Source organism: Carcharhinus amblyrhynchos, chromosome 4 (genome assembly GCF_965287045.1).
Source record: "Carcharhinus amblyrhynchos chromosome 4, sCarAmb.v2.hapA, whole genome shotgun sequence".
Classification (NCBI taxonomy): Eukaryota; Metazoa; Chordata; class Chondrichthyes; order Carcharhiniformes; family Carcharhinidae; genus Carcharhinus; species Carcharhinus amblyrhynchos.
In genome coordinates this window covers 74,736,710-74,753,399 of record NC_137327.1, presented here as the reverse complement: position 1 = coordinate 74,753,399, position 16,690 = coordinate 74,736,710, and the positions used below count along the sequence as shown (strand labels likewise).

Here is a 16,690-nt window from a genome sequence, read left to right as displayed (position 1 = left end):
TAGAATCTGTGATCAAGGAGAAAATAGCGAGGCATCTTGAGGAGAATTGTTTGATAGAGCAGACGCAGTACGGTTTCGTTAAGGGGAAGCCGTGTCTGACGAATTTATTGGAGTTCTATGAGGATGTGTAAAGGGCGGTGGATAGAGGAGAGCCGGTAGATGTGGTGTTTCTTGATTTTCAGAAGGCGTTTGATAAGGTGCCGCACAAGAGGTTATTACAGAAGGTTAGGGGGCATGGAGTTGGGGATAGGGTGTTAGTGTGGATAGGGGATTGGCTGTCAAATAGGAGGCAGAGAGTGGGGGTCAATGGGTGCTATTCGGATTGGCGGTTGGTGACTAGTGGAGTGCCCCAGGGATCGGTGCTGGGGCCTCAGCTATTTACCATTTATATAGATGATCTGGAGGAGGGAACCGAGTGTATGGCGTCAAAATTTGCTGATGACACCAAGATTGGTGGAATGGCAAATTGTGCAGAGGGTGTGGAAATTCTGCAGAAGGACCTAGATAGGTTGGGCGAATGGGCCAGGAACTGGCAAATGAAATTTAATATTAGCAAGTGTGAAGTTGTCCACTTTGGTAGGAATAATGGTAGGAAGGACTATTACTTACATGCCGAAAAACCGCAGCATGCAACGGTGCAGAGGGACATCGGGTTCCTTGTGTATGAGTCGCAAAAACCCAGCCTGCAGGTGCAGCAGGTGGTCAGGAAGGCAAATGGGATGCTGGCCTTCATAGCGAGGGGGATTTAATATAAAAGTAGGGAGGTCTTGCTGCAACTGTACAGGGCACTGGTGAGGCCGCAGCTGGAGTACTGTGTGCAGTTTTGGTCGCCGCACTTACGCAAGGATATTTTGGCCTTGAAGGGAGTGCAGAGGCTGATACCGGAGTTGAGGGGGTTGAACAATGAGGAGAGGCTGAATAAACTAGGCTTGTACTCGTTAGAGTTTAGAAGAATGAGGGGAGATCTCATTGAGACATATAAGATGATGAATGGGATGGATAGGATAGAGGTGGAGAGGCTCTTCCCGCTCAGAAAGGACAGTAGGACTAGAGGGCACAGCCTCAAGATAAAGGGGGGGCAGTTTAGAACGGAGTTGAGGAGGAACTTCTTCATTCAAAGGGTGGTGAATCTCTGGAATTCTCTGCCCGTTGAAGTGGTGGAGGCTGCCTCGCTAAATATATTTAAGACGCGGGTAGATAGGTTTTTGATAGGCAAGGGGATTAAGGGTTATGGGGAGAGGGCGGGAAAGTGGAACTGAGCCACGACAGATCAGCCATGATCTTCTTGAATGGCGGGGCAGGCTCGAAGGGCTAGATGGCCTACTCCTGCTCCTATTTCTTATGTTCTTATGTTCTTATTTTAATTAAGGGTTGCCTTTAGTGAAAGTAGCACAAATCTAAGGTGCATCAGAAGTCCATCAGAGTTTTGTTAAAATTAAATATTAACTCTCAATATTAATAAATTAGAAATATAGAAGCATAGAAAATAGCAGGAGTAGGCCTTCTGGCCCTTTGAGCCTGCTCCACCATTCAATATGATCACGTCTGACGCTGTCTCAGAACTATAGTCCCATGCTCTCCCCATCCCCCTTGATACCTTTAGAATCCAGAAATCTACCTGTTTCCTTCTTAAATATATCCAGTGACTGAGCCTCCGCAGCATTCTTTGGTAGAAAATTCCACTGGTTAACCATCCTCTGAATGAAAAAAATTCTTATTTAAATCCTGTATGACTTACCCTCTATCCTGAGACTGTGATCCTTGGTTCTAGACATACCCCGCCAAAAAAAAACAGAGCTTACAATATCCCTGCATGCAGTTTGTTCAGCCCTATTAGAATTTTAAATGTTTCAATAAGGTCTTCTCTCATTCTTCTAAATTTCAGTGAACACAAACCCAGCCTAATCAATTGCTCCCTATCCTGCTATCACAAGAATTGCCTGGTGATCCTTTGCTGTACTTCCTTGCTGGCATGTATATCCTGTCTTAGATGAGATGAAAACTCCACATAATACTCGAGGTCTGGTCTCAGCAAGGCTCTGTACAGCTGTAATAAGACATTCTTGCTCCTGTACTCAGGTCCTTTTGCAATAAAGGCCAACACACCATTTGCTTCCAAATTGCTTGCTGTACCTGCATGCTTGTTTTTAGTGACTGGTATACTAGGATCCTTTGTACATCAATACATTTCCCAATCTATCACTAGTTAAATAAAATTCTGCCATTCTGGATCTCCTTCAAAGTGGATAACTTCACACTTATCCACGTTAAACTGCATCTGCCAAGTACTTGCTCACTCACTCAACTCATCTGAATCACTTTGTAGCCTTTTAACATCCGCCTCACCACTCGTATTCCCACCAAGTTTTATATCGATAACAAACTTCGAAATATTACATTTGGTTCTCTCACCCAAATCATTGTTATACATTTTGTGAGGTCTAAGCATTAATCCCTGTGGGCCCCATGAGTCACTAACTGCCACTTCAAAAAAATCCCATTTATTCCTCCTGTTTCCTGCCTGCTAACCAATTTTCAATCTGTGGCAATATATTTTCCCTATTTCCATGTGTTTTAATCTTGCATGTTAACCTCTCATGTTGGAATTTATTAAAAGCTTTTGAAGTATCCAAATGCACTACTGTACTACAAATATACTACAAATGCATAAGGTTCACCGTTATCTAATCTACTAGTTACATCCTGAAAAAACTCCAGTAGATTTGTCAAACTCCTCCCAGCCATGGCAGTGGGAGGCAACCCACCATTCACAGGTGACGGGATTCTCTGGTCCTGCTGCTGTCAATTGGATTTCCCATTGAATCCACCCCACGCTGCCAGGAATCTCATGGGTGTGGTGTGCTGCTGGTGGGATGAAAGAATCTAGATTTTCAGGTCCGGAGAATCTAGCTAATGTTGTCCCTTTCATAAATTCATGTTGATTTTGTCGAAATCTGTTGATACTTTCTAAGTGTCCTGTTATCACATCCTTCACAATTGCATGTCAAAATATTTATTGCTGACTTAATTGTTACTTTGTGAGCTCTCATATAGATGAATGAAATACTTACATATTTAGCCAAGAATTTTATTGGTGAATTGTTTAGAAGCTACTAAAATGATATGGTAGGTACTGTATAGTGTTATGTTCTGCCCTACCCCTTATAAGTCTATCATCTCCCATTTCATCCCATTATTGTTTCATCTAATTACCATTCATTTCTGCCACCATATTCCAACCCATTTACAAAAAGCATGAATTAAAATCATTAACTTTTATCACCAGATCTTAGTTGTAACTTCCTTCTCATTCTATCTACTAACATGCAATGGCTGAAATTAGTTTTCCCTTAGGTTAACAACACAAAATCAACACAGCTTTTACTTCAGACTTGTCATAAATTGGGAACATAAATAAAAGTGAAACATGAAGCAATGTGGCTGAAGAATGCATTTGAAGTTCTATGGATTATCCTGCTGTGTTTACCTCAGCATCTCTCAGTCTATTGATGTTTGACTGGGTTCCAATATAATATTCAATTCCTTTATAGGCTCCCTCCAGAGTAGCACCTCGGATTAACAGTACGCTGAGAACCAGATAAGGGAATGTTGCAGTGAAATAAACCACCTGACCATGGAGAGTAAATTGTTAGATTTTCTTACATTGCTGGTACAACATAAACCTGTATTGAATTCACTAATGACAAACCATAAATAATGATAGAATACCTCTTTTAAAGTATAGTTAACATTGAATTTGGTACTTAAATTTAAATGGCACAAAATTTGGCAGAATCTTGCTGTAAAAATAAGGATAGATACTGGCTGGAATTCTCCAGTCGTTCATACCCCACTGCTACTGCCAACAGGAATAGAGAATTTGGCGCTCAGCCAAATTTCCCTCCCAGCTGTGGGAGAGGTAGGAGAATCTGGGCCACTTTTACTTATGTTCAATTCAAACAGCAAAATTCAGGATAAACATGGTAACTAGGACCAGGAGCAAGTTATTTGGCCCTTCAATAGTCAACTGAATGAGAATCAATATGATCATGGCTGATCATCTACCTCAATACCATATTTTCTCTTTCTCCCCATACCCCTTCCTGCCATTAAAATCTAAAAAAAATTCTTGAATTTATTCAGTGACTTGGCCTCCACAGGCTTCTGTGGTAGAGAGTTCCACAAGGTTATGAGCCTTTGAGTGAAGACATTTAATAGAACATAGAAAAACTACAGCACAAACAGGCCCTTTGGCCCACAAGTTGTGCTGATGATATCCCTACCTACTCGTCTTACCTATAACCCTCAATCCTATTAAGTCCCATGTACTCATCCAGAAGTCTCTTAAAAGACCCTATCGAATTTGCCTCCACCACCACAGACAGCAGGCGATTCCACTCACCCACAACTGTCTGAGTGAAAAACGTACCCCTGATATCTCCTCTGTACCTTAAGTCGACTCCCCAGCACCTTAAACCTGTATCCTCTCGTAGCAACTATTTCAGCCCTGGGAAAAAGCCTCTGAGAATCCACCCAATCTATACCTCACAACATCTTGTACACTTCTATCAGGTCACCTCTCATCCTTCGTCTCTCCAAGGAGAAAAGACCGAGCTCCCTCAACCTATCCTCATAAGGCATGCCGCCTAATCCAGGCAACATCCTTATAAATCTCCTCTGCACCCTTTCAACAGCTTCCACATCCTTCCTGTAATGAGGCAACCAGAACTGAGCACAGTACTCCAGCAGGGGTCTGACTAGGGTCTTATAAAGCTGCAGCATTATCTCCTGACTCCTAAACTCAATTCCTCGATTGATGAACGCCAGTACACCATACGCCTTCTTAACCACATCCTCTACCTGCAAGGCCGATTTAAGAGTCCTATTGTCCCGGGCCCCAAGGTCCTCCTGATCCCCTACACTGCCAAGAGTCTTACCCTTGATATTGTACTCCTTCAGCCCATTTGACCTGCCAAAATGGACCACTACACATTTATCCTGGTTAAAGTCCATCTGCCACTTATCTGCCCAGTCTTGCATCCTATCTATGACACGCTGCAACTTGTGACATCCCTCCAAACTATCCACAACACCACCAACCTTCGTGTCATCAGCAAACTCACCAACCCATCCCTCCACTTCCTCATCCAAGTCATTTATGAAAATTACAAACATTTGTCCTTACCTCAATCCCAAATGGTCTATCTTGTATCCTGAAACTACATCCCCAGATACAGACTTCCCAGCCAAAGAAAACATTCTCACAGCATCTAAATAATATGTCCAGTCCTGTTAGAATTTTATGTGTTTCAATCAGATCTCATCTTACCCTTCTAAATTCTAGTACATACAAGCCCAGTCAAACCAACCTCTTCTCACACGACAGTCCAACCAACCCTGGTATCAGTCCAGTCAACTCGGATATACTCCCTCTGGTAGGGAGACCAAAACTGCACACAATACTCCAAGGCCCTGTAAAACTGCAGTAAGTCATCCCTACTTCTGAGCTCAAATTCTCTTGCCATGAAATAAACTTACCATTTGCCTTCCTAATTTCTTGCTGCAACTGCTACTCCACATTCATGACTGGTGGACAAGGACACCCAGATCCCTTCATCTATCTATACTTTACAATGATATCACCATTTAAATACTACAGGCAGGATCGTACCAGCTTGCTACACCGATCGATCAGTGTGGCGAGCCAGTAAGATAGGATGAGAGTGAAAAACTAGGTTCGTGCCCAATTTCTCGGCTCTCCCGATCTTGCTGGCCATGTCTGCTGACGAAATCAGCTTGCACCCAGGAAGGGAGATCGGGGCGCCTGCACAATGGCGCCCTAGAGCTCAGTAGCTGGCTCACAGGCGAGTTGAAATTCCACTATCCCCCTACAGGCGAAATTCATATTATGGCTTCTGTATTGTACATAGTGAACCGTAAATTCCCAGGACTTACCTCTCTGAACAAAAAAGAGAGACAACTCCTATTTTTTCGTCTGTTTAGCATGGATAGGGGATTGGCTGTCAAATAGGAGGCAGAGAGTGGGGGTCAATGGGTGCTATTCGGATTGGTGGATGGTGACTAGTGGAGTGCCCCAGGGATCGGTGCTGGGGCTTCAGCTATTTACCATTTATATAGATGATCTGGAGGAGGGAACCGAGTGTATGGTGTCGAAATTTGCTGATGACACCAAGATTGGTGGAACGGCAAATTGTGCGGAGGGTGTGGAAAGTCTGCAGAAGGATCTAGATAGGCTGGGCAAATGGGCCAGGAACTGGCAAATGGAATTTAATGTTAGCAAGTGTGAAGTTGTCCACTTTGGTAGGAATAATGGTAGGAAGGACTATTACTTACATGGCGAAAAACTGCAGCATGCAACGGTGCAGAGGGACCTCGGGTTCCTTGTGCATGAGTCGCAAAAACCCAGCCTGCAGGTGCAGCAGGTGGTCAGGAAGGCAAATGGGATGCTGGCCTTTATAGCGAGGGGGATTTAATATAAAAGTAGGGAGGTCTTGCTGCAACTGTACAGGGCACTGGTGAGGCCGCAGCTGGAGTACTGTGTGCAGTTTTGGTCGCCGCACTTACGCAAGGATATTTTGGCCTTGGAGGGAGTGCAAAGGAGGTTTACTAGGCTGATACCGGAGTTGAGGGGGTTGAACTATGAGGGGAGGCTGAATAAACTAGGCTTGTACTCGTTAGAGTTTAGAAGAATGAGGGGAGATCTCATTGAGACATATAAGATGATGAATGGGATGGATAGGATAGAGGTGGAGAGGCTCTTCCTGCTCAGAAAGGACAGTAGGACTAGAGGGCACAGCCTCAAGATAAAGGGGGGGCGGTTTAGAACGGAGTTGAGGAGGAACTTCTTCACTCAAAGGGTGGTGAATCTCTGGAAGTCTCTGCCCGTTGAAGTGGTGGAGGCTGCCTTGCTAAATATATTTAAGGTGTGGGTAGATAGGTTTTTGATAGGCAAGGGGATTAAGGGTTATAGGGAGAGGGCGGGAAAGTGGAACTGAGCCATGACAAATCAGCCATGATCTTCTTGAATGGTGGGGCAGGCTCGAAGGGCTAGATGGCCTACTCCTGCTCCTATTTCTTATGTTCTTATGTTTACACATATAATTTTTTGAGAAAATTCCACTCTACTTTTCCTTTCCGCTTTTTAATAACAAGGTATATAACTTCACTTTTAGCCACCCTGTATTGCATCTACCATGTGTTTGCTTACTCAATCATTTTGTTTAAATCACCTTGAAGTCTCCTCGCATCTACCAGACAACTCACAATTTCACCAAGTTTTGTATCATCAGCAAACCTGGAAATGTTACATTTGGGGCCAAGCATTGATTTCTGCACCATCCCAAAAGTCACTGCCTGCCACTCGGAAAAAGACCCATTTAGCTCTGTTTCCCGTCTGTCAACCAATTCTTGGTCCATGCCAATATATTACCCCCATCCTATATACTTTAATTTTGCCCATTAACCTCTTATGAGGAACCTTATCAAACGCCTTTTGAATGTCCAAATGAACTACATCCACTGGTTCTCCCTTATCTATTCTACTAGTTGCATCCTGAAAAAACTTAAGTTGAATCATTAAGCGTGATTTGTCTTTCATAATTCCATGCTGGCTTAATCCAATTCTGTTAATGCTTTCCAAATGTTCTGTTATTACATATTCTATAATAGTATCTAACTTCTTCCCCAGTACTGATGTCAGGGTAACTGGTCAGTGATTCTCAATCTTTCAGCACTTTGTCAATTTTTTTGATAGCTGGGAGCTTTACACCATCAAGGCAGGTGGAGCAGAGGTACGCCGGTGAAGCCGGCTTCAGAGCTGTTGGGTGCCATGGCACAGGGCATCTTGATCTACTAGTGCACCAGGGGACCTCCCCCCACCTCTCTTGGATAACAGAGCCCCTCCCATCATCAGCAGCATTGCTACACTCACGTGTTACTCGCATCGGAGCATCAGGACCCTGTTGTTAAGTACCCTGGCGGACCCCTGACATGGCACCCTCATGAGCGACTCTGTGGCTCACCCCTGCTTGCCTCCCCCGCATAAGACCCATCCCCTTGCACAGCTCCATCCTTGCAGCACTTCCCCCTTGCAGACCACCCCCTTTCAGAGTTCCCCCTTGCATAAGCTCTCCATCATTGTGCGTACTCCCTGTCACAGCCCCACCCCCACTCAGGCTCCACCCCCCTGCCTTAGGCCAATCTCCTTGGTACTGCTCCTGGCACTTATGGTGCTCAATTGGGCACTGACAGGGTGTCAACTGGGCACTGCCAGAGTGCCAGATGGGCATAGCCATGTTGGAACATCCCGATGGGCACTATCTGACCATATCCCGATGACCCGGGAGCTTCAATGGCCTCCGATCCCCTAACGTGGCCATGATGCTGAGTCTCTGCCACTGCATGGTATTAGTGAATCTCACTAGTGTGATGTCTCACCGGCGAGGCGGGATGCATCTGGGAGGATGGTAGCAGTCAAACCAAATTGCGTATCTACGTTTAAATATAGTCATTTCTATGCTAATAGATGTGCAGCAAAAAAGGGCTTGAAGCCATTCCATGACATAACAGGGCTTGGAAGATAGATATCCCATTCTTACCTATCGCGGATCAGATTTTTGGGGCCGGATCTTTCCAAAGATTCTAAGGGTGCGATCTTATGAAATAAATTCTAATGGTGTAATCTGTAATCTTACAAAAGAACTTCTCAGGCCTGAACGAGCATAGAAACAGAAAGTTTCATACTTGTTTTTTCGGCGAGTTGAAAAAAATGAAGGCGGCTGCAGAGCTCCAGGGGTGTCATTACGCAGGTGCCCCAATCTCCTAATGCACTGTGTACACACAGCATACAAAGTGAAGGGGGATCCTCGACACCAGCCCTCCTCCACACAATGACTCCATCCCGCTGATCACCTCTCTGTACATCGACTCCCCGATCGCTGTCCTCCCTGATCACCCACAACCCCCATTTGCTGCCCCGGCCAATTGCCATCCGATTCCAATTGCTGGCCTGGCTGATTGTCCCTCCCCACCCGATTGCTGCCCCAGTTGATCAAACATCTCCTGCAGAGATCCCCCTCCCCTCACGGAATTGCCCCCATTGTCTCCCCCCATCATGGTCCTCCCTTCTCTCAGGATCACCCCCCACACCTTGTTGGCAATGCTAGAGTGCCAGGCAAACACTGCCTGGCCCTGCCCCTGACCACCAGGTTGTGGGGGGGGGGCTTCAATGGCCTCCGTTCCCAACAGTGAGGATGTTATGTCTGGTCCCTGTTGGTGGGGACCATACATGATCTTCGCTGGTGAGGACCTCAATCAGTGAGCAGGTAACGGCAAGGGAGTCCAGATGATAGCCCTTTTTGGGCACAATTTCATTGGCAAATCTGTGCCAGTAACATTGGAAGAGGTCAAAAACCGTTTTTCATTTCTCGCCTGATCTTACTGGTAAGCCCACTCCCTCTAAGTGCTGAGGTAGCGAAGAAAACAGAAGAGGTTTGTACCTTTTTTTTGGCAAATTTGAAAATGTGTACTTGTAGCTCTTAGTGCAAGGACATCTCTACCCACATAGATTCCACATCATGACTTTCCAAGTCAATATCCCTCTTCACTATCGATTTCCTCCTTTACTAAAAGTACTACCCCACCTCCTTTCCCTTTTTGTCTGTCGTTTCTATTAATTAAGATCCTTGGGTGATCCGATCCTTGGTAACTCTGCAGCCATGTCTCTGTAATTGCAACTACATAATAACCAGTCTTTTTTTTGTGCTATTAATTCATTTACTATGGCGACAATTTTCCCGATTTGGAACTAAGTGCCCATGCCAGCGGGAAACCTGGAGTGTTTCCCACTGGCGTAAGCAGCTGTCAGGTGTGATTCCCTGACCTGGAAGATGCCAATGAGCTGAACTCAGGGAACATGTCAGCCAGACTTGCTGTTCCAAGATTGGTGTGTCATTTCTAAAGGATCCTCTTCAATAAAAAAATGGTACCTCTCCTGTCCACCACTGACCAGGTGAGCACCAGCAAACCCCTCACCAAAGAGGGGCATCCAGCCCCCGATTCATAAATAATGGATACCCCCCCACATCATGCATGCATGAGGGTGACCAGACCCCCACAACCCAGACTCTACACTCAGGCCCCCTTCCCCTCAGAAACCTATTCAGGCCACCCTTTAGGCCACATTACAAAGTAGCGCAAATGGTGCAGTGTATTGTCCCTGGCGTTCTGGCACTGGGACACTGGATGCGTTAGGTCCAGTGGCCATTTGCCCCTGTACCATTGCCAAGTATCTCTGAAGGGTTCTGTGGGTTGAGTGGGTTTGGGCTGGGGGGGGAAGGGGTTGGCCTCATTACTCTCCCCTCAGATAGGAATTTTGTGGCTGGCCTGCCTCTTCCAGCCCTGGCAGACCTCAAGGTCACCCTGGCCGGTGATTTCAGGCAGCCCTGCGATTAACATCTGCATTCTTACCTGTCAGCTGTGCAAATTTTGAACTGGGCAGGTTACTTTAATCTCCATGTCCCCATGTCACCTGGCAGCCTTTAGTATCACTGCAACACTCCATTCTGCAGCAGAGATTTCACATACTCCCCCCTCCCCCACACCCTACGGACCTTGGTCCTGGTTTTGTGCCGATGTAACGTGTCCTGCTTGTACTAGTCCCACCTTCCCGGAATCAGTCCCAATGTCCCAGGTCAAAATCCCTCCCTCCTACACCATTTCTCCAGCCACATATTCATCTGGTATATCTTGTTATTTTTATTCTTGCTTTACTAACAAAACTAGCTGAGACGTGAGCAGTTAGAAATCTTCCAAATTTACTGATTTATTTACGCCAATCTACTGTTTGTCTTGCTCTTTGCCTCCTGTTATTTTATCTTAATTAATAAATACCTTTAAAACAATGTGATAATTTGTTAATCCAATGTCAATTAACCACTCGGACACTGATACTGAAAAACAAACTGCAGAGTTTAAAAATCAATAATAAAATTGTTTTCAGAAATTAAACAAATTAAGTTTTAATTTTTTTATTTACTTATTTCTGATTTCTTTCTTTCTTCTTTTTCTCTTAATATAAGCTTTCTCTCCCTATCTTTAGTTCTTATTTTATCAGATTTAATTCTGACTTACCACTCTAATTCACTCCCCATTTTAGTTATCCCCCAGATGTTTTCTTAATTTATAAATCTTATTGGTTCTAGAGATGCGCAGTTTTCTCCAAAATTCACAAAGATATCCCATTGCCCTTGGAATGCAGTTATCAACTCACATTTCTCGCAAGTTTCAGCACAAAATTAGATTAGAGATTTAAGGTGTGGAAAAATATCCGATCAACTGCTGTCTTTCAAGAGAAAAATCCTCACAATTCATTCAGGCCTCCAGTGCTCATGAATTATGGCTCTCTCACTCCCCTAACAGTCACGGTTAACATTGTTCTCCGGAGCAGTGTACCTGGTGGCTGTGGCTGTGGTGAGTGCCTGATTTACCTGAAAATCGCTTTGTGGCTGTACTTCCGGTTCGCGGGGTTTGTCAGAGTGTAGTTGACTTCCATAGTGGAAGTTAGGCGAGGGGATTGTCGGGAAGGGGGAGCGGGGGGTATGAAAAAGGAGGTAGCGGCATACAGCGGGCAGCGGAGTGAGTGGGAGCTGATTGAAGAGGGCTTTGGCTCGCTGGGCTTAGGTGAGAGCAGGCTTAGAGAAGGTGAGTTGCAGTTTTCTACCTTTTGCCACATACAGGAGGTTGGGACATGGCAGGGGCTATGGGGAGGAACATAAGCTGTGTTAGGTGCCGCATGTGGGAGTTCTTGGTGGTGTCACGTCTCCCCAAGGTCCACATCTGTGCTAAATGTTTAGAGTTGCAGCGCTTGAGGGCCCGGGTCAGGCAACTCGAGGGGCGTTTGGAGGATGTGTTTCTGGTCAGGGAAAACGAAGAGATAATGGCTAGGAACCATGAGCAGGAAGAGGTCCCAAGGGCTGAAGAGCAGGAAGGGTGGATGACTGTTAGGCGGAAAAGGAGGAAGAAGAAGAATAGTCATGGTCCCCTGGCCTCCCCAGTGGCCCCCCAAGATTCATCGACAGGGGCACAAAATGATAGGCAGGGGGGCCAGAATGACTTAGAGGGACAGAAGGGGACTGGCAAGGTGATAGTGGTAGGGGATGGGAGGTTCTGTGGGCAGAGGCGTGACTCCAGGATGGTGGTCTGCCTCCCTAGAGCAGGGGTACAGGACGTAACAGAAAGGGTAGAGGGAATTTTGAAAGGGGAGGGGACCCAGGTTGAGGTAATAATACACATAGGGGAAGGGGACATAGGAAGGAGGAGTAGGGTAGAGGTCTGTAGGCAATTTAGGGAGTTGGGGTCCAAACTAAAGAGCAGGACCTCCAGGGTGGCATTCTCTGGGTTGCTGCCTAGTACCAGCAGGGCTAGGAATGACGAGATCATGCAGCTGAATGCATGGTTGAGGGATTGGTGTAGGGTAGAAGGCTTTACTTTTGTGGACCACTGGGAGGTATTTATGAGAGAAGGGCAACTGTACAGGAGGGGTGGGGAGAATTTGAATGGGAGGGGAACTAGTGTCTTAGCAGGGAGGTTAGCTGGTGTGTTTAGGAATGGTTTAAACTAATAGGGAGGGGGGGTGGGGATGTGGCTGGGAGAGAGTTGGGTGAAAGGAAAATTATCAGGGAGAAGGAGGTTCCGAGGGACACTGGTGGGTTGAACTGTGTCTGTTTCAATGCGAGGAGTGTGACAGGAAAAACGGATGAGCTTAGGGCCTTGATGTTTGTGAGGAAGTTAGCTGTGGTGGCTGTAATGGAGACGTGGTTACGTGAAGGGCAGGACTGGCAGCTGAATGTTCCTGGGTATAAGTGTTTTAGGTGTGACAGAGGAAGGTTGAAGAGAGGTGGAGGGGTGGCACTGTTAGTAAAGGAGAACATCACAGTAGTGCAGAGGGAGGACAATATGGAAGAGAAAGGGGTTGAGTCACTGTGGGTGGAGTTGAGGAATAAAAAGGGAGAGATTACGATGCTAGGGGTATACTATAGGCCACCCAACAGCCCGAGGTCAGTGGAGGAAGGCATTTGCAGGGGCATTTTGGATAGGTGCAGGAAGAATAGGGTGGTTGTGGTCGGTGACTTTAATCTTCCTGGAGTGGATTGGAGGGGGCCTAGAGCTGGGGGTACGGAGGGAGAGGAGTTTGTAAAATGTGTTTTGGAAGGGTCTCTAGAGCAGTATGTAACTAGCCCGACTAGGGAAGGGGCTATACTGGATTTAGTGTTGGGTAATGAGCCGGGGCAGGTGGTTGAGGTTGAGGTAGGCGAACATGTGGCTAACAGTGACCACAAGTCCATCTACTTTAGGATAAAAATGGAACGGGATGAGTGCCGGCCAAACGGGAGAGTGCTGAACTGGGGAAAGGCGCGCTATAGCCGGATTAGGAGGGAGCTGCAGGACACTGATTGGGAGGGACTGTTAGCTGGCAAGTCCACGGTTGGCAAGTGGAAGGCTTTTAAGGGCAAAATGAAAATGTTGCAGGAGAGGTATGTTCCGGTTAAGCGGAAGGATGGGAAAGGTAGGATTAGAGAGCTGTGGATTACAGGGGGTATTGAAGACTTGGTCAGGAAGAAGTGGGAAGCGTATGTTAGGTCGAAACAGCTGGGTATGGAGAGTGCGCTGGAGGAATATAGAGAGAGTAGGAGGGAGCTAAAAAGGGGAGTTAGAAGGGCGAAGAGAGGGCATGAAATGGCTTTGGCTGGTTAGGATTAAGGAAAATCCAAAGGCATTTTATTCCTATATTAGGAGCAAGAGAGTAGTTAGAGGAAAAATTGGTCCTCTTAGGGACATAAGTGGGGAGTTATGTATTGAGTCGGAGGGAATGGGGGAGATCCTGAATGAATACTTTGCGTTGGTATTCACGAAGGAGAGGGGTTCGGTGTCGTGCAGTATCTTGGAGAGAGCTGTGGATCAGTGGCAGGAAATATCTATTACGAGGGAGGAAGTGCTCGGGCTTTTAGGAAGCATAAGGACGGATAAAGCTCCGGGGCCTGATGGTATTTATCCCAGGCTGCTTAGGGAGGTGAAAGATGAAATTGCTGGGCCTCTGGCGCAAATCTTTGTCTCTTCTTTGGACACAGGTGAGGTCCCAGAAGACTGGAGGGTAGCAAATGTGGTACCGCTGTTTAAAAAAGGTAGTAGGGATAACCCTGGAAATTATAGACCGGTGAGTTTGACATCGGTGGTAGGGAAATTAATGGAAAAAATACTTAGGGGTAGGATGTATGAGCATTTGGAGCGTTGCGATCTGATTAGGGATACGCAACATGGCTTTGTTAGAGGGAGGTCTTGCCTTATGAATCTGGTAGAATTCTTTGAGGAGGTGACAAAAACGGTTGACGATGGGAGAGCCATTGATGTCATCTATATGGATTTCAGCAAGGCGTTTGACAAAGTCCCTCATGGTAGGCTGGTAGAAAAGGTTAAGGCACATGGGATACGAGGACAGGTAGCTAGGTGGATTGAGAACTGGCTGGGCAATAGGAGACAGAGGGTAGTTGTTGAGGGGACCTTTTCGGGCTGGAGGCCAGTGACCAGTGGTGTGCCGCAGGGCTCAGTACTGGGACCTCTCTTTGTAGTATACATAAACGACTTGGAAGAGAGCGTACGTGGTGTGATCAGCAAGTTTGCGGATGACACCAAGATGGCAGGGTTGGCGGGTACTGAGGTGGAATGTCAGGTGATACAGCAGGATATAGATAGGTTGGTACATTGGGCAGATAGGTGGCAGATGGAATTTAATCCTGACAAATGCGAGGTGATGCATTTTGGAAGGAATAATGCAGAGAGGAGCTATGTGATAAAAGGTAGACCGATTAGGAGTATAGAAATACAGAGGGACCTGGGAGTGCAGGTTCACAAGTCTATGAAGGTTGCGACACAAGTGGAGAAGGTTGTGAGGAAAGCTTATGGAATGCTAGCCTTTATAGGAAGGGGTATAGAGTATAGGAGCTGCTGTCTAATGCTTCAGTTGTACAGAACGTTGGTTAGACCGCATTTGGAGTACTGGTCCAGTTCTGGTCGCCTTACTACCGGAAGGACGTGGAGACTCTGGAGAGGGTGCAGAGGAGGTTTACCAGGATGTTGCCTGGCATGGAAGGACTGAGTTACGAGGAAAGGTTGGAGAAACTGGAACTTTTCTCCTTGGAAAGACGGAGATTGAGGGGAGACATGATTGAGGTATATAAGATACTGAAGGGAATAGATAGAGTCAATAGTGAGAGGCTGCTCCCTAGACTGGGTACAATTACAAGAGGTCATGATCTAAGGGTGAAGGGGGAGAAGTATAATTTGGATGTGAGAGGAAGGTTCTTCACGCAGAGGGTTGTGGGGGTATGGAACGCACTACCGAGTAGGGTGGTGGAGGCAGGAACGTTGGACTTGTTTAAGGTTCACTTAGATAGACACATGAGCGAGACAAGGATGGAGGGTTATAGTAGGGGGTATTAAATAGGGTCAGAGCCTCGGGACGACACCGGAAATACAGACTTATATGTTAATGTTTTTGTCTTTTTATTCTGCAGGTGGAGGTCCACCTTGTTGTCAAACAAGGGGCATGCACACGGTGGGTCGTGCATGGGCTGCTCTTGGAGGTTCCGGGAGTGGCCTAGTACTTTGTGTCGGTGTGTGTGCTTGAGCCTGGACCGGTAGACGGGCGCCGCAACAGCTCAGTGACTAGCACTGCTAGCTGTGCAGATACATGGATTTGGGCCTCTGTCTGTGGGAGTTTGTGCATTCTCCCTATGGTTGCGTGGGTTTCCTCCAGGCGCTCCGGTTTCCTCCCACACCCCAAAGATGTGCTCTTAGGCTGATTGGTTTACCAAATTGACACTGAATCTGGCTGTTAGGGGTCCCACTCGCAGACACGCAGGGTAGGGTAGGTGTAGGAGGATGCGGCGGCGCAGGCTTGTTGGGCCGAAGGGCCTATTTCCCGTGCTGGGTTGTTCTTTGTTCTTTGTTCATCCGTGAGATAAACCAGTTCACTTCACAAATGATTTATAAATTTGAGTTTTATTGTTACAGAAATGTTTATTTTGTCACAAAGTTGACACTAATCATCGCCAATCATGTTACCTTTCCTGAAGACTTGACTCCTTTCGATAATGCCATCCCAACTATAATCCAGGCCAGAAGCAAAGACAGAGCTAAGTACCAGACAATCTCCCCAGTTTCATTGATTGAACTTGATCGCCGCAAAGCCACCTTACTGAAAAAAAATGAGAAATGAAAACATCTCATGCCAGAATACTGTTCATTACATAAAGTTCAGGTTTTAGACAATTATTGAGATTAAATTTGATATTTTTTTCTTTGTGTTAAAGGCAACCAGCCTTTATTTCCTTCTGCCATCAGGACAGAGAAGGACACAAGGAGTCAATAAATTCTTCTATTGACTGCAGCTCAGCCTTCAACACTATTACCACAAAACTCATCTCCAAACTCTGTGGCCTGGGCCTTGGCTTTACCCTCTACGACTGGATGCTGAACTTCGTAACTCACAGACCATAACCAGTAAGGATGGGCAATAACACCTCCTTCATGATCGTCCTCAACACCAGTGCCCCACAAGGCTGTGTTTTCAGCCCCCTACTATACGCCTTATATAGCTATGTCACCAAATTCC

At 46.2% G+C, this 16,690-nt stretch overlaps 1 protein-coding gene across 1 annotated transcript in view; it reads right to left on the bottom strand.

Annotated features, from left to right (window-relative positions):
* The window catches only part of LOC145342450 (sodium- and chloride-dependent neutral and basic amino acid transporter B(0+)-like), a 66,320-nt gene that overhangs the window by 14,088 nt on the left and 35,542 nt on the right, over positions 1 to 16,690 (bottom strand). Inside the window, exons 6-7 of the mRNA XM_080188013.1 lie at positions 16,141 to 16,273; positions 3,488 to 3,628 (exon numbers count right to left, since the gene is read on the bottom strand). Coding sequence (XP_080044139.1) covers positions 3,488 to 3,628; positions 16,141 to 16,273 — 274 coding nt within the window. The remainder of the gene's footprint in view (positions 1 to 3,487; positions 3,629 to 16,140; positions 16,274 to 16,690) is intronic.